This window comes from Anas acuta, chromosome 21 (assembly GCF_963932015.1).
Source record: "Anas acuta chromosome 21, bAnaAcu1.1, whole genome shotgun sequence".
In the NCBI taxonomy this organism is placed as follows: domain Eukaryota; kingdom Metazoa; phylum Chordata; class Aves; order Anseriformes; family Anatidae; genus Anas; species Anas acuta.
This window is the reverse complement of record NC_088999.1, coordinates 2,372,097-2,397,960: the sequence shown is the minus strand read 5'-3', so window position 1 is coordinate 2,397,960 and position 25,864 is coordinate 2,372,097. Positions and strand designations below refer to the sequence as shown.

The 25,864-nt window shown below is 46.5% G+C and overlaps 1 protein-coding gene across 1 annotated transcript; it reads left to right on the top strand.

The window, feature by feature from the left end:
• The first annotated feature begins 19,920 nt into the window (after positions 1-19,920).
• Positions 19,921-25,578, top strand: EDN2 (endothelin 2). The gene is made up of 5 exons (XM_068657875.1): positions 19,921-20,147; positions 20,395-20,539; positions 21,710-21,829; positions 22,584-22,688; positions 23,426-25,578. Exons 1-5 carry the CDS (start codon positions 20,084-20,086, stop codon positions 23,535-23,537), a joined length of 546 nt encoding a protein of 181 aa, XP_068513976.1. The 5' UTR covers positions 19,921-20,083; the 3' UTR covers positions 23,538-25,578.
• The last annotated feature ends 286 nt before the right edge of the window (positions 25,579-25,864 follow it).

Here is a 25,864-nt window from a genome sequence, read left to right as displayed (position 1 = left end):
GTGAGGTATGGCAGAGGTTTGGCATCTTTCCCAGGCTCTTTGTCGTGGTTTTGACTGGGACAGGAGAGCTCAGCTGAAGATGTACAGCCAGCTTGTGACAGTCACAACGTGCACTGCAGCAGTGGCAGGCAAACCAAGTTGAGACGCACTAATTACAGAGCAATAGTCAAATATTAATACTTTTTTCATCGTTAAGAACATGGCTGGGTTTAAACATGGAGGCATAAAACCATCAAGTCTATCCTGATAGCAAAGTGGCTGCCCTGCCTTGCAAGGTGCAAAGGAGGTGAATGTGAGATTTTTCATGGTCTTGTGCTTAATAGGATGGCAATTAATATTGGAGATGTGATCTGTGCTCGCCACACATGCCCTGGTGTTTCTGGATAAGTCACACAGGACCTGAACTGCATAGGCATTTGGGTGCTTGGGGTCATATCTACCCTGCTGACTTCAGGCATGTAATTTGAGCATTATCTTCCAGAAATTTTACAAGCCTCGCCTCAGGGAGGGTCAGAAAAGGCATCTGGCCTAGAGTAACCATGTCAGTCACAGGAGATGCTGTTGTCTTGGAGAATCTGCAGAAAATGAGCTAAGCAGCCTCAATTAGGTATTCCTCTCTCTTTGGACAGCATATTGCCTAAGTAATTCCAGAAACGCCCACCTCCCCAGAGAGAATATTAGGATGCTACTGGAAAGTAGCATCATGGCAGTTTTCTTCATCAGCTGGGAGCCAGCCTGGTTCCTGTCTGAAGACGGTGGGCATGAGAGTGGGTGCTGGCCACTTGGTATGTCATCATCTCTCCAATCACACACTTACAAACTTGCTTTTACAGCCCCTCTGTCTGCTTTTTTTTTTTTTTTTTTTTTTTTTTATTAAATAAATAAATTATCCAAAGCTAGGCAGCTAGGCTTTATCCAGCTCTGCCCTCATACAGAGGAGTGCTGCAACTGCAGGGCATCCAGAGCCCTCTCCACCTACCCCACCTCTTTCCCTTGCATTCCCAGTCCTTTCTGGACTCTGGCCCCACAGAGGGACTTGGACAGGTTGGATCAATGGGCAGAGGCCAAGGGATGAGGTTCAATATGGCTAAGTACTGGGTCCTGCACTTTGGCCACAACAACCCCATGCAATTCTACAGGCTTGGGGCAGAGTGGCTGGAAAGCTGTGCAGAGGAAAAGGATCTGGGGGTGCTGATGCTCACCTTAACATGAGCTGGCAGTGTGCCCAGGTGGCCAAGAAGGCCAACAGCATCCTGGCTTATGTCAGGAAATGTGCAGCCAGCAGGACCAGGGAGGTGATTGTCCTGCTGTACTCAGCTCTGGTGAGGCCACACCTTGGGTGCTGTGTTCAGCTTTGGGCCCCTCACTACAAGAAGGACATCGAGGCCCTGGAGCATGTCCAGAGAAGGGCTGCAAAGCTGGTGAAGGGCCTGGAACACAAGTCCTGTGAGGAGCAGCTGAGAAAACTGTCGTTGTTTAGTCTGGTAGAGGCTCAGGAAAGACCTTATTGCTCTCTACAACTACTTGAAAGGAAGGTGTGGGGAGCTGGGGGTTGGCCTCTTCTTGCAGGTAACCAGTGATAGGACTAGAGGGAATGGCCTCAAGTGGCACCAGGGGAGGTTCAGAATGGAAATTAGGAGAAATTTATCCTCAGAAACAGCAGTCAGGCATTGGGACGGGTTGACCAGGGAAGTAGTGGAGTTACCATCCCTGGGGGTGTTCAAGGAAAGGTTGGACATAGTGCTTAGGGACGTGGTTTAGTGGGTGACATTGGTGGTACGGGGGTGGTTGGACCAGGTGATCTTGGAGGTCTTTTCCAACCTTAATGACTGTGATTCTGTGATTCTATGAACTAATTACGACTTGGATGTGGGGAACACAAACGCAGGACACAGGGTGTCATGGTTCCTGTCCCAACCTGCCTGTTGTTTTCAGTGGGGAAGCAGGTCCTTTGGCAGGAGTTTGAAACCTAATTGAGTTGGTCTGGACCGTTCATCATACCTTTGCTCCTATTCTATGAAATGAGGTTATTGGGCCTGACCTTTGTCATGGGTATATGAAGATAAATCCAGCATTGCTTCTCAGATACACAGATGCTTCAGGAGGGTTACAGGAGTAATCTAGACAGGTTGGCTATGACCTTCACTATGTTAAATCTCACTAGTATCTGTGGTGTGGCTTTCATTTTGTGCATAAACACCACATATGAGGGAGAGCTGTGCTTGGCAGGCTGGGCATATGGCAGATGTCATTAAGATCTCCTTGAATCTGTAGTGGTTAATCTGCTCCAAGTAGAGCTTGTTTTCCAACTCCTACGTGGAAAGACAAGACAAGATGATGCAGTCCAATGGCAAGACAAGTCATGGTTTAGCCTCCTGAAAGGCAGTTGCCCATGCTAGCTGAAGCTGAATTAGATGGGTGCAGTGTGCTATGTGTGTAGGAGGTAGAAGACTATTCCACCCTATTTTTTTTCCCTGGTAGTCCATGGCTGGAGTACAACATTTCATCCCCAAGAAGCCACTCTGGCTTTATTTGAAGATGTCAGATGATGGAAAGTTAACCCTTCCCTGCAAAACGGTTCCAGGGATGAATTGAACTCCCTCTAAAAGCTTGTACCTGGTTCACAGACACGGTCCTAACTTCTCTGAGGTGCTAATTTAGGGGATGGCCACAGTGCCAGCCCATGCACAGGTGAGAGGAGAAGCTGACAGTAATTGATTGAGGTGATGAGGACATGCTGGAGAGAAGTAAGTGTTGACAGAGACGAAGCTGAAATCCGTCCAGAGCCTAACAAAGGTGTGAGGCGGGAGCCACTCCAAGGAGCGATGGGAGAGGCGACTGAGTTGAATGTTGTTTTCTCTGACCCTTTGCCAATACATTTCCCAGATCGTGGCAGATATTTGGGTTTTTAGTCGCAACATGCAGTTTTTTCCCTCCTGCCTGGTCCCTCACACTTCCACACCTGACTGACCAAGGAGTGCAGTGTGCCGATCGGTATCTTGGCAAGGCGGCTTGCTTTAAGAACAAAGTGTGACCACATTCCAGGGCACGGTGACTGTCCCAACAGCAGACTGCAAACAGGAGCAAAAAAAAACTTCGGATATGCATTTATGAGGATCCCAGTATGCTTCTGTCTCCTTAGGCATCCCCTGGGGACTGATATTTATCTTGCTGAGATTCCTTCATCTATAGCTGCTGTTCTTAGCATCTTGTGACCTCAGGCATTAATGAGGCTTGGACTTAAGCAGCTCCCATTTATCAGCCTCCAAAGAATTCCCCCCTACTATAATTCAATGAGCTGAAGAAAAGTGGTGTAACAAGACAGCATGGCTGGTTCATACCCCATGGTTTGCATTCCAGGGGCCAGAGAAGCCTCCTGCAGTGCCCACAGGAGACATGACTACCTGCAGGAGAACTGCTTTCATCTTGGGGTGACTGCTGGGAAGAGGAGATCTGCCATGCCAATAAAGTTTGACAGCGTCACAGCAGGAGCACAAACCCAGAAATGCTCTCCTCCCCACCCTGGATAGTTATTAGGTATGGAGTTTATCTGCCTGCTCACCTGTTTTTGAAAGCTCAGGTGTCTAAGTGCAAGCAAATCATCCTTTGCTTGAGTGGCATGCAGGAGACATCTTCAAAGGGTGAAGGCTGAAAGGGTTGTTAGGCACTGGAACAGGCTGCCCAGGGAGGTGGTGGAGTCACCATCCCTGGAAGTCTTCAAAAGACGTTTAGATGTAGAGCTTAGGGATATGGTTATTGGGGACTGTTAGTGTTAGGTTAGAGGTTGGACTCGATGATCTTGAGGTCTCTTCCAACCTAGAAATTCTGTGATTCTGTGATTCTGTGAAGGCAGATCTGAGGAAAGCCTCTCAGAGGCCCTTAAAGTCCTCTACAGGGATTGACCAAATGTAGCTATCTGGTGGGGATGAGGCCCAATCACTGATCTCTCTTTGGTGCATTACTGATGGTGACTGCTGTTGGACTGAGTACCTGGAAAGCTGCTCTCTCAGGAAGAACAGGCATGGCAAGGCAAACAGCAAAGATGTTCCCTGCGCATGGCATCTTCAACATTAAAGATAAGGGAAAGTCACTGAGAGTAAGAATCAAGTTGAGATTTGCTGCTCCATGCTAGGCTAAAGCTGGACAACGATGATTAAAAAGGTCCCTTCCAACATTAATAACTAGGAATGATGATCACCTTTCCCTTCCTCCCTCCACACGGCTTTTGCTGTGCATCAACATGAAAAGTATATTGCTGGTTGCTTTACTTTTGTGCTCAAAGTCCTCATCACCAAGGACCCAGAGTAAGACTCTTGTACTCATTTGCACAAAAATGAGCCATCTGCCAAGGAGGTGAAACCTTCAGAAATTGTTCCTTGCCACTATGCACAGGAGCATGCACTGACAGGAGGGTGGTTTTGGCAATTCCAGGCTGTATGAATGGGAGAGGTTTCATGGATAGCTGGGGCATGAGCTGAGAGGTGAGCATCATAATGTCCCTGCTGACTTTGAGTCTGGTTACAAATATTATCAAAGCTCAGTGTAAACAACAGATACAAGCCCCATGTAGCCTCATGACCATCCCTGTGTTGGTTATATTCCATTTTCACATCCTCACCACTCTCCCTTTGCCCTGTGGGAAAGGACAGCACTATGATCTCCTTCTTGAAGCTGGGGAGGTTCCACTCCTCCAGCAGCACCATGGCAGGCCAGAGAGGTGAAACTCAGTGCTGACACTTCCTGGGCAATCTTTGCTGATGTCGGTAGAGATAACTATACATAAATCCCAGATAGGTACGTTCCCAGACCTAGAAGCTTGTTTTACAGGGATTGCAGAAAACAGACTGTGGGGCAACAGGCATAAGTGATTAATACCCTTTTAGGAAACAAACTGATCTGTTACTCATTCTTTGTGAGAACAGCAAACAAAATTTTTAAGTCAGGCTGATAACAATGGTGTCCTTCCTTCCAGCCGCCTTGGCACTCACTGCTGCAGGGACATGACTCTTCATGTCCATGTGTGTTGCCCATTGCACAGCAATGGAGGAAAATCCTTCCCACAGTCACAGGCCTGTGTCTTCCGTGATTCACTGAGAATGCCCTGGCCCTTACACAGGTATTGTTCCTGACAGTGTATTCACTTTCTCTTTGAAGTGTTTAGGTTAAAATAGCTTCCATGGGCTTCTTGATCTTTGACAGTCTCCACAGCCCAGGATGGGAGGTTCCATGTGCAATGGGGTTGCCTGGCTGAAGCCCACAGAGGATTTGGTTTGTTGTTATAGAAAACTGCCCTGGAAGGTCATGCCCAGACCAGACGATTTTCCTACACTCAGCAGGCATCTAGGGAGTGATGCGCAGGATTTCATAACCTTGCTCAGCATCTTGGTAGAAGATATGCTCACATAGCAGTCATTCATCTGGTCATTACTATCAGCATTATGTCAGGCAGATGACATGGAAACACTTGTCTATAATTAGTTAAACCAAAGTGAGTCATAAGGTCTTTTCTATCGCTTGTTTGACAGCTCAGTGGTTTAACCTGGCTTCCCATATTGTTGCCAGGTCATATTCCTTCTACTTCCTTGTCACCACACAGGGGTATTTTGGGATCCTGCCTAAGGCAGGTAAATGGTGTGACTTAGTCTTTGTGACCTCTGGGCATTGTAACGGTACACATTTAGGTGGTTGGCTCCTGCCACGGAGCTGAGGGGCTGAGAACTGCTCAGACACAGCCAACTAGGAAAGAGGAAAGTGTGCCTCAAGTCCTCCTGCTCATGACCACAGGATGCAGGAAGGGATGCACAGGGATGCTGTAAGGAAAGTCCCCCTCCCAGAGGCACAGCTTGGCCTTGAAAGTAAGTACGTGCACCATTTATTTCAAATATACAGCAAGGACTTGTTTTGGACAGGCCTTTGTGAAGAGCTATTTTCCAGCTTTAGGAAGTAACCGAGAGCTTTGAAGACTCAGTTAAACACTTGGTAAGCAGAAGGGGAATTTACATCTATTTCAACCTTAACAGCAGAGAATAACCTAGGGTGGAAGAAGGATACAACGTTCCCCACTCCTCCTGCACACTTCCCTTCTGTCAGACTTCGCACCTCAGCAGCCCTTTTGCAGAAGCCCACCTTCAGAGCCAGCCTTCCTCCTCCTCCAAACATGACAGAGATTCTGAGGATCCCAGATGCCCTTTGCAATCCTTGCCTCATCACCGGCCCCTGTGCGCTGTCTTTAGTCAGCATGCAGGGAAATCCATGCTGCCATAGGTGAGTGCAACACTGTGGGTAATCAATTATCTCCACTGCACATTGTTTTCATTCCTTGCCTATGTGCATTTCCCAGAGAGCTGATTATGTCACTCATTAACCTTCCAGACCTCTTTATTTTCTTTATGCAAAGAGCCGGCTTTTGTCAGGCCAGCACGTTCATATTTCGACTGAGCTTCAAGAACAAAGAGTCCACACTAATTCCTTTCTGCTTAGTCATACCCCAGTCACGTAGAAAGCTATTACCAAAATTGGTACAGAAAGGTTGCCAACCGCAAAGTTCCAGCCCAGCTGCGTGTGGTGAGATTTGCATATCAGCGAGCTGGGGAGAAGGCTCAGTGCAGGCAGCACTCACCGCAAAAGATGTTTTTGTTCATTTCTGTGAGTGAATGTTTGTAAAGTCAGAGCCTTTCCCAAAACAATGGAGATAATCCTCCCATCTGGCCTGTCCTCCCAGGAGCTTTTATCCTCTCTCAGCACTTATGTCAAGGCCAAACTAAGCTGGCATCTCAGTGGATTAAAATCAATTATTTTTTAGGCTGACCACATGGAGGTATTTGCTCCTTGGCAGTTGAGGAATGTGGTGCCGTGAAAGCATCCCACGTCCCTTTTCACCCTACGTGCTGCAAAGCATCATGTTGGAATGGTGCTACTGTGCAGGGAGCTCCTCCAGATCTATCGCATGACTGCCTGATTCCAGCCCAGGTGAAGACAGGCAGCAATCATGACAGCAGCCCAGCAGTGGGGTTGCAGGCTGGACATGAATGTCCCCATAATGTCCGCATAATTTACTCCTGTTTCATAATGAATAGAGTGGGTTTTTCTGCAGAGGTGATTCCTAAGTAGCATCATTGCAGCAGTCTCAGGTGCTCCTCTGGACAATAGTCAGGTCATCAGCTTATACAGGCTGTGTTTCCTGCCCCTTCTCCAAAATCACAGAAGAAGACTATACACATAGTTAGTGTTTTTTGTATGTCTTTTTTTTTTTTTTCTTTTTTTTTTTTTTTCTTGAGTTAGGATTTGTTTTCCAGTTTTACTTTACAGCTACACAAAGAAACCTCCTTTCAGACCATGTGAGCTGAGATTCTCACAGCATCACAAGGATCCTGACCCCAGGGTTTTAAGGACTTTCATAAGATTTGCTATCATGCTGATGCATTTCTGAAGCAAGCCAGTATCCCACAAAACAGCACTGTACCTCAGCCCGAGCTCCTTTTCTGCTTGCACAGGGTGGCTCTTTTGAGGATCTGAAATGCTCCTGGTTACATTTGTTGATGACTGGATCCAGAAGATGTTGGTCTAAAACCATGGTTATGTAGGACATTAACAACATAACATCTCCATGGCCACAGAAGTCATGACATCAGGGACAGTCACTCATAACCCTTGGTTTGAAGGGCCACGGGGGGCACCTTTATGCCCCCTTAGAACTTCTTGCCTTCTTTTCTATCTAGTTTTATCTTGTCATGACATGGCCATGGAGGAAGTACCTTCAAAAGTGACATTGTGCCTGCAGCTTCTGGGTGCAATCACCTTTGGAACAGCCCAGGACACAAAGCACCGTGAAACATTGAAGGGCTGGGTGCAACATGCCCTTCGCAGGCAAGCCCTTGTGCCTGTGTAGGTTTGTGCCTTAGGGTTGCTTTGTGGAGCTGGGTGGAGTACGCTCCCGGTTGCAGTTTCTCTGCCTGCAGGAATGTGTGCTCTCCATGAAATGTCATCTGAATAGTTATTGTTAAAAGTGCCTAATGTTAGCTAAGATTTGTGTTACATCATAGCTGTCTGTAGCACATGTACCCCTTCCCTAGGTGGCATCTGTCACCACATAGATAAATAAGATGCCTCCCAGGGCTGCCACGACTCATAATTTTCACACCTCTCTCATTATGTCGTTAACCTAGGGCAGATCATCCTCTTAGTATTTCTGGGCCTGTTCATCCCTCTGACATAGCTAGACCAAGGCTTTGCTATATCATGTCCAGACAACCATAGCACAATGAGGCATCTGCTGCTGCGTGCAATTAGCTGTGCACAGCAGCCTGTCTCACTGGCACTGAATTACAAAGGTTTGAGCCTAAAAACTTTGTGAATTGAACAACTGCAAAAGCAGGGCAGAGGATGATTAAGACAGAGCTGTGTCTCCAAGGCACTTAACAGCCCCTCTTTTGGCTCATAACTTATCACGTTAAACATTAGCAGCAGGACCAAAAACTGTTCTTGATGGGCTCCTTTCCTGCTTCCTTTGCACAGGCAACAGAATTGGGTTCTGCTGAGAGTGTGGTGAGAGCACCCAGAGCTGTGCTCAAAGTTGCATTGCTACCAGTGAAAGGCAAAGTTCACCTTCTGTGCTTATCTTAGCAAGTCAGATCAAAGCTGAGTTGGAAAAGCTTTTCTCAAACTATTTAACTTTGCACAATGGACAGATCTTTGAAGGCAATAGACAACTTCAAATGTTTTGATTCTTGCATGGCCAGTACTTCAGAAGGACGTGGGTTTGGAGTGCAATGGCAGACCCCCTCTGATGGCCAGGCACTCTGGCTCCCTGACTCTTGACTCTGAACCCAGCGTTAACCAAACTCTTCAGTCATTTTGATGCTGTGGATAGTCTTTTGGGTAGAGTCAGATTGTTCAAATTCTCACACCCTTCTTGATTTAGGAAACATCTTGGATTCTGAAGCACAGTAATAACACGCATTACTCCTCTCTGTGCTCAACTTTTCCCCATGTTTTCATAGGGCATAAAGCTCTAGCTGACTCCAGGGACAAGGTGTCCTGCACATGCCATTCCAGTGGAGGTCCTTGGCTTTGAATTTCAATACTCTCACCCTCTGGTGGGACTATAAAGGGGAAGGTGTTCCCATCTCTCCTCCAGAAATCAGCTCTAAGGCGTGATAACACCCCGTCACCTTCAGTTTGTTGTCCAACCATGCATGGCCTCCCACGAACACCAACTTCTTCCTACATACTTTTCTGTGTTTCTCATGCTTCCCTCACAAGCCTGACTTCTCCTTAGTGTCTGACTCTGTGGGGACCAGTTTGTCCCCACAATCACCCAACCTCACAGTACACCTGCAAACACCAGTCCTCTTCTCTTTCAGCTGGAGGCATTTGGAAACAAATGAGTGCTGTCATGTATGGAGCTCTGTATGTGTTATGACTGTTAATGTCTACAGCGATGTTAGATTTCAAATGACTGCTATTTAGAGACACAGGCAGCTAATTTATGTTCACTTCGTTACAGATTATTACAGAGGGAGCGCATGCACGCGCACACACACGCTTCTCTAATGAAAACTACTTTTGTTCTTTCTTGTTTTGTTCTCTTACACAATAAAAAATCCTTCTGGCTCAAAGCACCTTTGCTCACCGCATATAGAGAAACACACTTTTTGCCAACAACTCTCCTGAAGAGACACCCTGCAGGGATATCCTGTCTACACTTTTCCTATCATTAAGCAGAGGGTGGAAGTCTGCATTTGGGGAGCTATCAAACACCCACCCTATTTGCCACTCTGCCAGTGTTATCAGTGTTTGTCCCTGTTCTGTTATGTGTCCTTCAGTGTATTGCTGAATTCCTTTCCAAAATGTCATAAAACAACGGGGACAACTCTGTTGTTTTAGGAAAGAGGAGAACAGTCTGAGTACGGTGGAGAATGTTTATGCCATGGGGATGTGCACGTACCTCGTGTAGGATGTCTGCTGTGCAGCAGCAGAAATTTGAGTGTTTAAAGGCCTGGGGTGTAGACAGTTTTGTGTGCACTCCTTTGGAGGAACGTCAGCACCTAGGCACCTAAAGCACCTACAGTGTTAGGTGGCAGCTGAGGTTTTAGGTTTCTCAAGGATGCTTACATGCTAGGCTTGAGCACTTAATCCCCTCTGGATTTAGCTCTTTGGACATGGTGAGCTGCTTGTGCACAAGCCCTAGAGAGACTCTTAAACTAGGCGTTCCCCACTTTCTGTTTTGTTGGCAAGACCTGATCCATTAGGCATTTGCAGAGCCTGCCAAACCCACACAAAAGACAGCAGAGACGAGCCCTCAGACATGTGTGTGTACTAGTAGACTCCAAGCCCAGTGGTTACAGCACTTCCCTGGGCTGTGGGAGAGGCCAAGTGTGAATAACCACTTTACCTATTTTATGCTGTGGCTATTGAGCACAGACCCCTCTTGGTAGGAGACAATGAAGCTACCTGGGATGGGATTTTTCATATCTTTCCTTCTATTTTGTACAACTAAGTTGATAGTGTTTAAAGTAGAGGCTTGAAAGCAAGTGTCTGAACATTGAGCTACTGGATATGGTGAGAAGGGAGGGAACCTCTTGAAGGATCTCATCTATCATGAGAAAAGCCTAGTCAGTTCTTCTACTGAACTTTTGTAGACCATTCACAATTAACAATTGTGAGAGCAGCACTTTGCAGATTTGCAGTCTGAGACAAAAGCACTTCTGAACATTCAGTTTATGCTTCTAAATGTTTTTGGTCTTGCCATGCTGACAGAAAAATGTCTAAAATTTTCAAAACTATGTTTTCACATTTCCCAGGGCCCTGGAGGAAGCTTGCAGAAGAAAAATGGTACTCAACACAGTTTTCCAATGTAGAGTTCTTTATAGTCATCAATTTATTGAGCTTAACAGCTTCAGTGTCTGACAGATGAGGATTATTTCAGAGAGGAAAATGAAGGAACTTGGAAATGTAGGTCTGCGGGAGGGCAGTGAGAACTGCATCTGCTTTATGGCTGAGCCAAACTGAAAAAGAGCCCTCTGAAGAAAACAGCGAGAGTGATTGACCATGCAGGAGGCAGAGCTGCTCCTATGAAAGGGGAAGGGAAAGCAGTGGTGGAAGGACGAGGCTTGCTGAGGCTCTGGTGTGTGGGAGCACAGCCTGGCCAGGTGGAGGGGAGTTCAGAGGAGGTTACTGGGGTTTGTGGACAACCTGTTTGGAGACAAGGCTCAGGACACTTTGCTGCCTTGTTCAATGGTTTCCAGTGAAAGTGATCAGACCATACTTTGTTAAAAGCCCCCAAAAGTGAGGCAGTGACCACCCCAGGGACCAGAAAATTTCTTGCTACCTCCTCAGGCTACGTCCCTCTGTGGAGGTGGTGGGGGGTGCAGGCTGTGCCCAAAGTGTGAGGCGGGTTTGGTCTTGCTCACTGGCAGCACAATGGAGACTCAGTGGCTGAAGAGAGGGATTTTCATAGGAGGTCGCCTGGAAGTTCCTACGAAGGTTTTGGGCATCCTTCTTCTCATCACCGTAAAACCCTCTCATCCCCCAGCCCTTCCTATGCCGAGCTCCTCCATCATCTGGAGAGACCCCATGGCCTCTGGCAATGCTGAGCAGGAGGAGCACACAGCTCTGCATGATTCACACCAGAGAAAACCACCCTGTAAACACTGCAGAGGCTATTTTAAGGAATCTGAGATAAAAATAGAAACTTCTCCGGGGGAGCTGAATCCTTTCACCTCCTTTGCTGCTCATCTGCCTTGTTTTCCTCTGGACCTTCCATTATCTCCAGTGACAAAGGATATGCCTTGTGGCATCCAAGAGCCAACACATCAGACATAACTAACGCATGGCCTTCACAGCAAAACCGCTCAATGGCAACACTGATCCCTGCTCAGCAGCACCCATTGGAGACCTGGTCTGTGAGCTGGGGTCAGGGAGCTTGGTCCCGTCACAAACAGCCAAGGAGTTTTTAGAATAAATAGACAAAACAATGAATGGCAAGAAAAAAGGAGATTTCCTTCTTTCTTCACTTCTCCACCATTTTTCTGTTGGGACATAGAAACAAAGTGAGATTTAGAAATACAGTTATTTTGGATGAATAACAAACACAAACGGTGACCAACACATTGTTAAACATCCTTTACAAATATTTTGGTTGTACTGAAACCACCAAATTAACAACAAAACTGACAAAAATTAATCATCATTATGAATTTGCAGTATCTCATTTCTACAGTTTTGAAATGAATTATTTTTCTGTTCTGTTTAAATTTACTTTTCAGACTGATTTTTTTTTCCAGTATACTAGAATTATTTTTCAGACAAAACAATTGTATTTGCTCATAATAATACCTTTTGAGACCTGACCTAACATAACTTTTCAAAATTCTGCTTTATATGAAATTCCTCATAGTTTTAACACCTTTTTGTACTGGAATAGAAAATTGCAGAATTCCTAGTGAAGTAGAAAATCAAGTTGCAACCCTTAGCTCTGATCCCTCTGGACTTACAGTCAGATACCAATAGTTATAATATAAACCAGCCTCTAAGAATTGAAGTTTCATGGCACGCTGGTTAACCAGTAACTGAAATTATGGTTACATCTGTCCAAGGGCAGAGACATACAGCAAAAAGACACTGCTAGCATAGACTGATCCCTTGCCAAGTTTGTGTTGTGATTCCTCAGCACCTAATTATTCCTACTTTAATTAAAATTTCTTGTAAAACTTTCGTTGTTTCCTTCCCTAAATGATCTGCTTCTGCAGACTGGAGTCTCTCATCTCCTACCAAAATTGCAAATGGAGCTGGATGGAGATTATGACCTTCTTAGTTTGCTGGAAATGCTAGTTTTTTTTTCAATCCAAGCATTTCTTATTTCTTTTTAAAACAAGGTGTCTTAAAAAGTTGCAAGTCTGATAGAAATTTTGCATTTTCACAGGACAAAATGTTTCTGTTACAATATTGAACCCTTTTGACTAAATAAAATGAAATTATTTCAATCATTTTGAAACAAATTGCAAGACAGAGAGCTGAAATGATTTCACTAAATGTAACAAATTGTCCTATCCAAAAGCTTGGTTATTTTTTATATATATGTATATATATTTTATTCTGCTCATAGTGTGGAGGGAAAACTCAGATACTCTCAGCATTCAAATTTGTCAGTGTTCCAGCATGTGCTCTTCTCCTTGGAAAATCTCTGCAAACTCTTCAGGTACAGCCATGGGTTTATACATTGTTCAGAACAATGGGTTCTGTCCTCCAGGTGGCACAAATCGATACATCAATACATCAATAAACCATATCAATAATTAATAATTAACCACATGTACCTGTGCTGAGGTTTAAAGGGCATATACTTACATCTTCTCTGTTTTCTTCATTTTTCTTCAACCTATATTTAACTTATGCCTTACTCCCTTATATTAGCTTCTGTCTGTGATTGAGTTTTGCAGCATCAGGAGCAGAAATGCTTACCCCTTTTATCTTCCCAAAAAATGACCTAGAAAGAGAGATGTGGAATGGATATAAGGTGCTGGCTAAATAGAAACTAGGTGCTTAAGGAGGACTTCAAGCATGTGTATCATCTGCTGGTATGGCTCACCACATGTATTGCTATCTGCAACCTGGAACTCCTTGGCATTTGCAGAAAGCAGCTGTTGCAGAGGAGCAGAGAGGGATCTTTGCACCTCTCCGGGTGGTAGGAACCCCACTGAACTTGTCTCAGCTGGAAGTAGCTATGTTACACAAGCTGTTCTCTTGCACTTGCTGCAAAGGATTGATATCATAAAGCAGTTAGCAATAGAAGACAGCTCTGAGGTGGTGATTAATTGCATTACACCTATTGTAATTATAAATTCCAGGTCACTCATCATTCTGGAAATCTGAAGGAGTTCAACCATCAGGGTGGAGTAAATGCAGACATCCATATTAAAGTGTTCCAATGAACACCCAACGTACAAGGAATGTCTCCATGGGCTGTCTAAACACACACTGCACTTTTTTTTCTTGCCCTTTGGGCAGAGAAAGTATGTAATCAGTAAGGCACACAGGACAGATTTGCAATTGTCATTCGATTTAACTCCATAAAAATTTTTCTTACCTGCAAATATTCCCCTTTGGCACAACTTTTCACTCCACAGAAAAAGAGTGAAGATGCTTTTGCTTCCCAGGCAGTGAGGAAGGAATATGATGGGACCCTATGTTTTTGAAAGAAGGAGTAAACTGCTGAAAAGTACAGAAAATTTCTTGGTGTGGGAGAACTGCAAGTTTTTACTAGTGTATCTCTCTGCAAGAGCATACATAGAAAAGGGTGTCAGCAGCAGCACATTTATTACAACTTTAAAATAACAGTGGTAAAACCAGACTAGATCAGATCTGTGGTCTGTGGCAGAATGAGAAGAAGATGCTGAAGGGGAGGGTGGACAATTCCTGCTGCAAGGAAGAGGGCATCTTCAGCTCCTGCTGTAGGTCTCATCCAAGCCTGATGTACTAGGAGAGTCTCAATATACAAGGTTGAATGTGCTTTCCAAAGCTAATCTCATGTTGCGATATTCACAATATTGCCAATTTAGATAGTCCATTCCAGGAACTGATTCAGACAGGTCCTAGAGGCAATCTTGCCGTTACATTTCATTAGCAGCTTCCTGAATTGCAGTGCCTCAGGGGCCTTCTCTTGCCCGACAGACTTGCCAAGGCAGACCCATCATGGCCATAACCCCAGTGATATCAGATTTGCCCTCTTCAAATGACTTCTGAGACCTCTAGTTAAAGTGGAGAAGTACTGAGGAAGGGCAGCATGTTTTTATTTGATGCCTGCCCCCTCCCTTTGCTATCTCATAAGTAGTCATAACAGCTGTAAATTTAAACTCAGCTGGAAAAGTGGTAGGAAAAGTGGCAGGAAAAAAAAAAAAAAAAAAAAAAGGTATCAGGAAAGTGCTCCCTGCAGAGCAAAGCTAGTGGCTTTGTCTCCTCTACATGCATGACATGCCTGCAATAATTTCTTCATGCCTGGGGATCAGTACTGCCACAGGGACGGACACTTTCTGGGTGATGCTACTCTTCTAGTCCGTGCAAACCCTGTCCAGCTGCTGCTCCTTGCCCGCTTCGCACCCCACTGGGAAGGATGGAGGCAGCATCTTCCATCCTCCTGGCTGACCTCTCCTTCTTCCTTCACCTTCCTGGGGGGATTTCTGCCTATCTTGTGGTGTGCAGAGTTGGGGGCAGCAGGAAAGATCTTGCGGTTTTCAAAAACAGACCCTCTCAAAACAGACCTTTCAAAAACAGGCTGCCTCTCTCCATGTTTGTGAGGGACAAAGTATTTCTCTGGAAAGTCCAAGGATGGGGAAAACACACAAATATCTAGAAAATGGGACTGTGGTAAACATCCCCTCATGTTCTATTCAGGCGTTGATAATGTAAACCACTGACATAGAACAGGGACCATGTTAGTAAACCATGCAGGCACTCCAGTCTTAAAGCTTCTTTTCTTTAAGGTTGCCATTTCATGACTGATTTAAACTCATTCAAGTCCTTTTTGCTGTTGAAAAAGTAATCCCATCCCCAGCTCAGCCAGGCAGTCCTTCCTCTCCCTTGTACTCACACCAAAGTTCAAAAAAAAAAAAAAAAAAAAAAAGTGACACCCTAAAGTTGGTGTGATCCACACAAAAGCTGACCAAGCTCTTGCAGAACAGATTTTGGACATGTGGGAGCTGCCTGGATTTTCGGTAATAGCCAAACAATGACTGAAATTTATCAGTGCATGCAAGGATTGCTTGGCTACCCCAGTCTCAGCATGGGACTAGTCCCTGTCCAAAGAAAGGAGCCAGGGGGAGTTCAAGAGCTGCTTCAGAAAATGCCTGGGTGCTTGAAGCACATTTCAGGTCACTCTCCATGGATTTGAAGCCAAAATAAAAAAGTGAGGTTAGGATATGGAGGATGCCCTAGTATTGGTCATGCCTTTCGATAGCCTTAAACTAGGCTGAAATTCTCCAAAACCCAGTGTTTGGAGAGGATGGGGTCACCTAAGTTCCTTGTCAGCACTTTTCAAACTAAAAGGACAAAGCTCTGTAGCAATGCTTTGTAGGGTCAAAGCCCTGGGTAGCAAATGGTGCTTCTGCCCTTTTGCCCTTATAAGTATCCAGACCCTCACGTGCATCCTTCTTCACAGGGTGAAATGCATTGTTCAGACAGCTTAGTCCTCAGCCTCCAAACACCAGTGTTGCTCTAATGAAATTCCTCGTAGTCACCAGAAAGCTGCGATTTATAAGAATTCATGTGTTGATGGGGGGAGGAGGGGACATGACTCTCCCAGAGGAAACCTCACTTGACAATGTCGCCTTCCTATACTTCCTAGCAGAGACTCAGTGGGGGATGACCAACTGTGAAAAAATTTTACTAATGTCCCAGGACAAGAATTATGATTATTTGCTGGGCTTTCACCCACCGTGGGGAATTCTGGCGTGTGACATCACCCTATTGTTCCCGCTGGTGCCAAAAACACGCTGGGATCCCGTCTTCTCAATGGTTAAAGCGCTTTCCTGTTTGTTCGTTCCTGGTTTCCAAACAGCGCATTTCATGAATGCTGCACGGGACGTCTCTTTTCTTAAGCGTTTTTGTCCCTTTCGTCATGTCTGCCTGGAACTCTTCACAATGAAGTGAACAATGTATTCCTACAGTCAGAAACAAAAGGGAAAAAATAACTGCAGGAGGCAAAGCCCATCTTTGGCATTTAGGACCCTGTGTACGGCTTTGTTCCTTCTTTGGAAGCCTTGTTTGTGTAGCCCAGACCCGTCCCTCTGCTCCAGCCTGTTGTTTTTCTTAGCAATTTTAGTGTGGTGCTAATGCCAGGAGTGTTGGCCCTGGGAAACCATGTCCCCTGCTCTTTGTCAGGGGAGCAGGGACAGTCACAGGAGCAGCTTCTCTGTGGCCAGGGAGAACCACTGCTCTCGGTCCAGGCTGAACCTCCCAGCCCATGGTACGAAGAGGAATCGAATGCTTGGCCTAAAACGAGGAGCTGCTCTTGAAACAATGATAGTTACATACCAGGGTAATAATCTGAGGGGATGGTTGATGCTGAAACAGCTGTTTTGCCTTATGCCTAGAAGGAGTTCTCTGCAAGCCTACAGGCAAATTGCTTTGTGAAAGTCATCGTTTATCATGTGCAAATTCTCTAGCCCTGTACAAAGCTGTCAGAGCACAGTCAGTTCAAAACTCTCCTGGTCAATGCAATCCCAATCCCACCTCTGTAAGACTCCTACATGCCTCTCACAAGCAGAGATCTTTGTCCATAGCTTCACATCCTTTAAGATCTTTGAAGCACTGGTGCCAAACATCTATACATATGCTGGTCAGGTTTGTGCCTGCTCAACACAGTAGGGTATTTCCTGGAGAAAAAAATGAGTTCAAACTCCAGTCAGTAAGCATATATGAACAAGAGGGTGTAACATTTGCTCCATTTTCTGAAGCAGTGTAAATCACTCTTGGGATTTATGAGAGATGAACAAAACAAGGGAGAGATCTTGGATGAAAGGCCTGGTTTGTAAAGTTATTTTTGTACCTGGCATTAAAGGCAGATACCTAGCAGATAACCCAGCACTTGTCTTCTTCTAGTAACACAGTATAAGAGCTTTACAGATACAAGTACCTTCAGGTGCTTCTCGGAAATGTAGGCTAATTGACAAAGCTATGGACACAAAAGGAGTCTGATAAAAGAAATACTTTGAACCCAGATCTCCAAAACCTCAGGTTAATTTAGGACTCTTATTCCTTCCCAGAGGAATGAGAAGTTTTCATGCAAAGAAGTCCTCTGCTATCCTTTCAGTAAATGAATCCTGGAAAGGCATATAACCGTGGCTCTGCCTCATGCTTTGTGCAAATGACTGGTAGCTCCCTTTCTAAGAAAGTGCCCCTTCATCAAGCAAAATGATATAATTCATTACCCAGCCTCTGTGTTACCTCTGTGTGGGTAACTACTGCTGCGTTACCTTCCCCACGTCGAGAATATCTTCTTTCATCCTGCAGTGACCAGAGTGAGGATCACAGAAACTGGAGCCAGGGCAGATTTATTAAATCACTGGATTGGCATCTGGAATGTCATCTAGTATCTAAACTCAGACGTAAGTCTGAAACTTGGCACAGCTGGAATATGGGCTCTAACAGGTAACACTGCTATTGTACTTCCCTATTGTCTTTAGAATTATTGTTGCATTGGTACAGAGGTCAAAATCTTCCCTCCTTTTGCTTCTGCTTGTTTGCTGCTCACACAAAAGTGTTATTTTATCAGTTACAATGTTGTTTTCTTACTTTTTTTTTTGTAAGTTTTCATTATTCCTGATTTTCTCTGCCTAATGTTTCTTTTACCTTGTTATTATAGCTGCATCTCCAGCTGTATGTTTTTCATCTTTCCTGGCCTCCTGTGCCCCCCTCACTCCATCCCCACTCAATAAATGGAGCTCTCTGCTGTATCTATGCTCTCGTGTGCCATCAGAATCAGAGCTGCTTGGTGAATAGAGCAATAATTTCCCCTGAGCATATTATTCTGATTCCACTACGGACTCTCCCCTGCACACAACTTTTGTGTTCATTTCCATGAATACAGAGAGGGATTCACCCTGCTGCTTGGTCAGGGTGAATGTTAAAACCTCTCGTCATTGCTAGCAGGAATGCAATCGTAACCCATTTTACTGCCATGAGATACAGTGAGCAGAAGCTATTGCTCAGGTGAAATCAGTTTTCCACATCCTGCCTCACTGCATTTTTCTTTCCACTCCTCCACTGTGCATTAGACCTCACACTGAATCACTGTAATTCACATCAGCTTGTATCTTTTCATGACAACAGTGTAATAAAAACCTAAATAGTTCATAGTAAACAGATAAAAATACACTCCCTTTCCTAAGAAGCCTTGAGAAAGTCAAGCACAGTAGTAAGGTTTTTTCGTTGTTTTGTTTTGTTTTTGGCTTTTCTAACCAACTTGTGCTCTTAGGCAGGCTCCACTCCCAAGATGTGCTCAGGATCTGTGAGGCCAGGAGCTGTCTCTTTGAGCTGGAGCGGTGGGACGTGCGGTGCCTGGGAGCTGCTCCCATCCCTGCTGTGGCCAGCACCCAGCGCTCTTCTGGAGGACAGTTCCCTACCCCTGCATGAAGCACCTGATGGGCAAGACAAAGTGGCTTTACCTGGCTCCTCATGCACTCCAGGAGTTACACGATATATTTTACATTCTTTGAATTCTAAAAATGTGCAGGTAGTATTGAGTATGCCGTTATTGATGTTGAAGCAAAATCAGGCAGCAGTCAGGCAGTTTTACTGCAGACAATCCTAATTGCTTAACATGGCAAGAGACTTTAAACTGATTTGATGAAAAAAAATAGTGAGAAGGAAAGTAACAAGGAACAAGGGTGACCCTCCCTCTGCGGGGACACGGCCGGGGGCAGCCCCACGCGTGGGGCAGGGAGCAGCGGGCTCCCACGGCGCTGCCTGCACCCCTCCCGCTCCATCTGCCGGCCGCGGCTGCACACTACGGCCTGCCCGTGCTGCTGCCGGCAGCGTGGGCAGCAGCAAACCCCACTCGGGGCGCCTCCCACGGGGGGAAAAACCTGCGCACAGCCGCCTATACGCACCATACCCACGCATCAAGAAGCCCCCGCCGTCTCCCCGCGTGGGAATTTGCCCCGCACCGTCCCCATCCCCACGCTGCCCCTCGGGATGGAGGAGCCCACGCGTGTTTCTGGCAGCTGGGGGGAGCGGCGGGGCTGGCGGCGTGCCGAGGGGGCTGGAGCGGGGTGGGAGGTGGATGAGGGCGGCCCCGGGGGCCGCCACCGCCCCCCACGCGTGCCCGGGTCCCGCTGCGTTCCCCCGCGGCCGTTTCACGCGGCGGGGCGGAGCGCGGCCGTGACGCGGCGGCGGCGGGGCTATAAAGCACCTGCCGGGAGCCCGCTGCCTCCAGACGCATCGCGGCGGCTCCGGGTGAAGCACCGTAGGGCAGGAGGAGAGGGAAAAACAGAAAAGGAAAAAAAAAAAATTGGAGGAAAAAAAAAAATTAGAAATCGTCCAAGCCTCTCTCCTGCCAGCTCAGCCCATTCCTGCGAGTCCCGCGGCCATGCCCAGCCACCCCGCCGGTGCCGTGCTGCTGGCGCTTGCCCTCTGCATCCTCCTGGAAGATGGTGAGTCTGGGCTGGGGAGTGGGGGAAGGAGGGTGCCCCATGGGGGGCTTTGCGTGGCTGCTCCGCTGTGCCCCAGCTGGGTTATGCAAGTCCTCGGTGAGCCCGAGCAGCCAGGCTGCACCTCTTGCTTGCATATTGAAATCGCCCTAATGCTTGCTGGGGGTGTAATTGCAGAGGTGTAATTGCAACGGGTGCTCCGGCACTCCGCACCGAGCCTGCAACTCATCCCTTCCTCCTTCTGCTGCAGGTACGGGCCAGCCTCCTTTGGAGTCCCACCTCGCTGCGGCTGGCGCAGCACACCTGAGGACCAAGCGATGTTCTTGCAACAGCTGGCTGGATAAAGAGTGCATTTACTTCTGTCACCTGGATATTATCTGGGTCAACACACCTGGGTAAGTGTGCAAATAGTTTTTTTTTGGGGGGTGGCTTTGTGGATGAGTGATGGGGCTTTCTGATCCAGGGTGGGCTTTGGTTAGAGGAGGGTAAGAAAGGGTCCCAGCCCTGTGAGGTTCTTGCAGCACCTGCATCACAGAGCATTGAGAGTTCAGCCCTTCCCAACTTGTGGAAAGGGAAGAACTGTGCTTCTGCTCAGGAGTTTCAGCATAATCCACAGGCGAGGGGGTTGAAAGCACAGGGCGCTGCCTCCCCATGGCTTTATCTTTGTTTGAGATTTGTACCTCTGCAAGGCAAAAGCAATACCAAGATGTTATAACTGCAAGACAGATAAGTTACTTTACCCTCTTGCAAACTGTAACCCTGCCTGCTGCCTGCCAGCATTGTTAATGAGACAGTGGTGGGTTGGCACTAAAGTCCCGTGGCTGCCAAGTCCTGCCCTCAAGAATGTTAAAGCAGCTTTCTATGCAGTTTCAGACCAATGGCCAATGCTTTGTAGCAAAACACATGTACTCAGGTGTGGTTATAATCATGCTTGCTAACGTGCAATTACAACTCACTGCTTGCTCGGTGAATAGTTTCAATCACTGCCAATCCTAAACCCTCTGGGAGGGTAGATTGTGATCAGAGATGGAGTGGGAATGCACACATGCTAACAGCTCCAAAAGCATGCTGTGAGCAGAAGAACCTGTTATGTCCCCAAGACATCTTGATTTGTACTATGTCCTGCATGTAAAAAACTTCTGGGAGAGAGACAGCCTTGACATCTCCATTGAGAAATTGGCCACTCGCTGCCGGAGTGGGTGGTGAGCTGAGGCAGCCGTGCTCCTCGTGCTCCTCGTCACCTTAATCATCCGCCAGCTTGCCCAGCCCAGCCCGTGCAGCAGCCTTTGTGCAGGCACTCGGGTGCTGCAGCAAGGAGAGAAAATGCCACTTGCAGCCCAGCACACGCTGGCACAGCAATCTCCTTGGGAGGGGTAAGGTAAACAGTAGGTGGGAGAGGAGCTGGAGTTTAAAGGCTTTAAATTATCAGTGGCCTTTTCACCTTATGTCTATAGATGAGTCTTTTATTATCATGGTGTTGGCTTGGCTGCCACCCAAGACTACGTTATAAACCTGTTGGTTAATAAAAAGTTAGTTGCATAGCTGATTTCTCTTGTTTTCAACAGACACACCGCTCCCTATGGCTTGGGAAGCCCGCCAAGGCGGCGCAAGAGGTCGCTCAGCAGGTGCGAGTGCTCGCACTCGAGGGACAGCATCTGTACCAACTTCTGCCAGCCGAAACCTGGGTGAGTTGAGGGGATCCTGGGGATGCTCCTGGGGGCTGCTTGGCGAGGGTGCAAATAGGTGGCTGAAGCTTGGAGCTACAGTAGCTCTCCTGCCTCCCTGCAGCTCTTTGCAAACATCTGGAACTTGTCTAGTGGCTTTCATTCCTCTCCCAAGAAGCCCTGGCAAAGTGTCACCAGGGTGTTTTTGTTGTACAATAGTCTCTTTACTAGCTGATAAGAAGCAATGTTACTCCATCCCTCCTGGTGCCAGCAAGCTGAGGAAGTGCTGGGTGTGCTGGTGGGAAGGGAGTTGCTGGCAGCATGCTGGAAGAGGGGTGAGTGGGGGGTGTGAAGCTGCTTTGGGATGCTACTGTCTCCTCTGAGCTGGGACTTGAAGTCAAATACCTTCTGTAGCATGCTGTGTACCATGCACACTCTCACTGGTCTCATTGCAGCCAGCAGTATAGAGGAGTGCATCCTCTATGGGAGTGAGGGGGGAGGAGCAGAGTTATTGAAGAGATGTCATTAGTTTCTTACTAAAGCAATAGTTGAAACCCTCAGTCATTAAATATGACTATGAATTGAGCAAGGTCTGACAAAAGAGGATAGCAGTAAAAGTGAGCTGTAGATAACTCAAAGAGCTGCAATTAACCCTTCAAAAATCAGCATTGAGCTGTCTTAGGTTGTCACTGGTGACATTAGAGCAGCATTCCCCTGGTCCCTGCTGTAGCATGGCTGTATGCCCGTGGCTCATGCATCTCTTCTTGCTCCTTAGGTACCGCCAGAGTTTGAAGCTCCCAGCAAGCTCTGGAACATCGATGAAGGCTCCGCAGAGCGATGATAGGAAGCCTTCCCCTCATGGCCTGCTGAGAGCTCTCAGGTAAGTGTGCCATTTAAACCCACTCTGAATTTATCTCACAAGTGCTTGAAAATCTGGGACTATGACCCCAGTAGTTGCTACTTGGATTTGACCTGGCTTCTCCCCTCCCTTTAAATTAGTGGACTTGATGATTTCTGCTGTGTAGAACTGACAGCTAACAACTGAGGGAACCTTTTTTATTATTATTTTTTTTGCCTCCTCCCACACTAGAGGAATACTCCATAATATAATTCTTGATTGGAGTTGGAAGTTCCTCTGATAAGGGGTGGGTGATGTATAAGAAGAGAGAGAGGAACATCATCCCATAGGAAAATGGTTAAATGAGTAGCAGCTTCAGACCAAAGCTCTTCTTACATCCCATCACTGAACTGTGGAACTCTGTGCTGGAAGAGATCATGGATTCCAGAAGTGTAAAGGAATTAAAGGGTGCTGGTAAATTCAAGGTGGATTGTTCCATTGGTGGCAGTTAAATCAGATGCAATGGGAACAATATTTGAAAGGCAGATCTGGAAAAGCACCAGCTGGGCCATCCCAGCTGAAAAAGGGGTATTGGGCTGCGGCTTAATACAGCTGCAGCTAGAAATGTCCACTCTTCTTTCCCCCTTCTTCTGACTCACAAAACCAAAAAACAACAACAAAAAATACGCTGACTGGTTGGCAAAAAGCATAATATAGTCTGTTGCTGAGAATTGGGAAAATGGACTGGAGAATGAACCTCTTGTCTCTTCTGTTCACAGGGATCTTGCTGATTCCAGACTGCAGTTCAGCAAGCAGCAGCGCTATTCTCAGAGGAATGCTCAGCCAACAGTTCTGCCTTGGAAGAAAAGCATCTGGAAGAAGAAGAGATAAGGAACAGGTGCAAACCAAGTTCGCCAGAAGAATCTGGAGTCCTGTGGGTGCCGCTAACTCCGCTGTCGGTAGTTAGAGCTGAAGGAAAGGCCATGAGCAGAGGGGGGAAGAAGTGGAAGTCTCCATGCTGCTGTTGCGTGAACGAGTACTGCATGCACTCCAGAGACTGTCATAAAGGGAAATCAGTGTCTCTCTATACAGTCCTAGATGTGTTGTGGAGCTGAATTGTGCCTTTTTGGATCAGGCAAGGGTCTTACTGGTAGAGTACTTGCTTAACTCTGCACTGGAGTCCAAGGCAGGTGGTCAGCCCACTCTGGGAGGTCAAATCACTTCCAAACCAAACAGCTCTGGGCAATCTGGACCTGGCAGCACTGAACACTCATATCACTGGCCTGGTCTGCCCTGCCTTTGGACCAAATTTGAGCATGGTTCAAGCTTGGCCCCCTTCAGACATAGTCTGGTAGATGGGCGTAAGCTGCCTCCAGTGTGGCCTGCCTCTGGGTCCACCTTTGCACTTTTTTCTCTTGTCAGACAGTGCGATGTGCAAATGAATGAGACTCCCATGGTAAAACAGCTCCCAGTTTATATAAAAAGTTATATCACCTTGAAGCCTGAAAGCCAACTGAGTGGTCAGTGGCATTCTTTGGCTGAGAAGTTCCCTGAAGGGCCATCCTATAGTGGCTCTTCAGGTGAATGATAGCTTGCTTCCACTGGAGCTTGCACCAAACCCAAGCACGGCCCCTGCCACCAGCAGAGCAGCATCCAGGGGGGGAGGCTCATGCAGAGCTGAATTTCATCTGCAGCTTCTGGCCCTGCCATGAAGGAACCCTGTGCATGGAGCCCCCTGGAGCCCTGGGGAGGGAGGGTCCGAGGCAGAGATGAGCTGCTGGTCTGGGTGGGGTCGGTGCTGTGAACCTGGCTCATTCACTGGGATGTACTCTTTGTGGGGCAGAGCTCCTCCAGCTCTCCACCCCATATCCCAGCTCGCTTTCAGCTCTGCCTGAAAGGAAGGGCTAGGGGCAGAGAAGATGGGTGGTGGGAAAATGGCTCGCAAAGGCTTGCTTGCTGCTTTGCTTAGATCAGGTTTCTGAGTCAGACCCTATATAACAAATAACCAGTATGGATAGCATGTCACTATGAGAAGTGTAACCAGAATAGGCAAGGGGCAGCCAGGTGGGATTAACAAGGAGAAAAGGATCAGTAGGAAGAGAAATGTCTGCACAGCTTTAGAAGAAAGGGTTGGACTTAAACCCATGCCAAAATTATGGATGCTTCCCCAGAGCAGCACTGTGATGCTGGCTCGGAGGAGGGAAGGAGTAATTTGGAATTAACACTGAGCCCAGAACCTAGAAACCCATCTTCTAGGCAAACAGTCTCAATGCTCTGGAACTGTATTGCAAATGCACTTTTGCTTGCCTGGGCAGATTAACTTCTATTATAAATTGTGGCTGCAACTGTCATCTGGTTAGTGCAGATAAATAATTGCTGTCCTGGATCCACTGTTGGGTCCCCCTTGCTGCCCAGTCCAGTATTACAGATGAGCATTTAAAAAGACTGCTTGAAGTTGGTGATGGACCAAAATCTGTGGTTGTTGCAAGTGTAGTCCCGTTGGACATACAAAATACTTCCTTGATTTTGCTTTAAGCCCTAGAGAGGGGGGCAAAATGAGACCAACTGATTGTATTGTAAATGAAACAACAAGCTAATCATTTGGTCCCCAAAGCTGCAGTGAAACTTTTTTCTATTTGACCTTCTGAAGGTTTGAGTCATTTGGAAAAAAAAAACTTTTAAAAAATCCTGAAAGGGTTTGTTCCAAAGGAAACTTTGCACATGGTTTAATGTGAGTTTAGTAATTTAAAATAAAACTACTGCTGTAAAGTACTATGTATATCTCCTTATGTGCATAATGTCTCATCTTTAAGTGACTGATTGCACACATGCCGTATGTAGCATCCTGACATCTGTATATTTATTTAAATCTATTGATTTTTAGATGGTAATTTGCAAAGTTTAATTTGTAATAAATAATGACAAAACTCAATATGATTTTTCTTCCTTATCTGATGGTTGGGTGGTGGTGAATGATAAACAATAACAAAAAAATCACAGATGGACAAAAGCACCATTACAGAGAATGGGACAGCAGAGCTGGGGGAGAAAGGGGATGCTGTGCATTCTTGTGAATGGTCCTGAAATTTTGCTCTCTGCAAGTCCTTTCATCTAACTTAAAAATTCCTTTACTTAAAAGAAATGCCTTGTTCCTCTCCAGATGGGAATATAGATGTGAAATGATCCTGAGCCTGGTGTGCTTAGGGCTGTGGGTGCTG

Coding starts and splice junctions, on each gene's coding strand:
- EDN2 (XM_068657875.1), top strand. CDS start 20,084: ATGCCCAGCCACCCCGCCGGTGCCGTGCTGCTGGCGCTTGCCCTCTGC. Junction 20,540..21,709: donor ATCTGGGTCAACACACCTGG/GTAAGTGTGCAA, acceptor TGTTTTCAACAG/ACACACCGCTCCCTATGGCT. Junction 22,689..23,425: donor GGCCTGCTGAGAGCTCTCAG/GTAAGTGTGCCA, acceptor TTCTGTTCACAG/GGATCTTGCTGATTCCAGAC.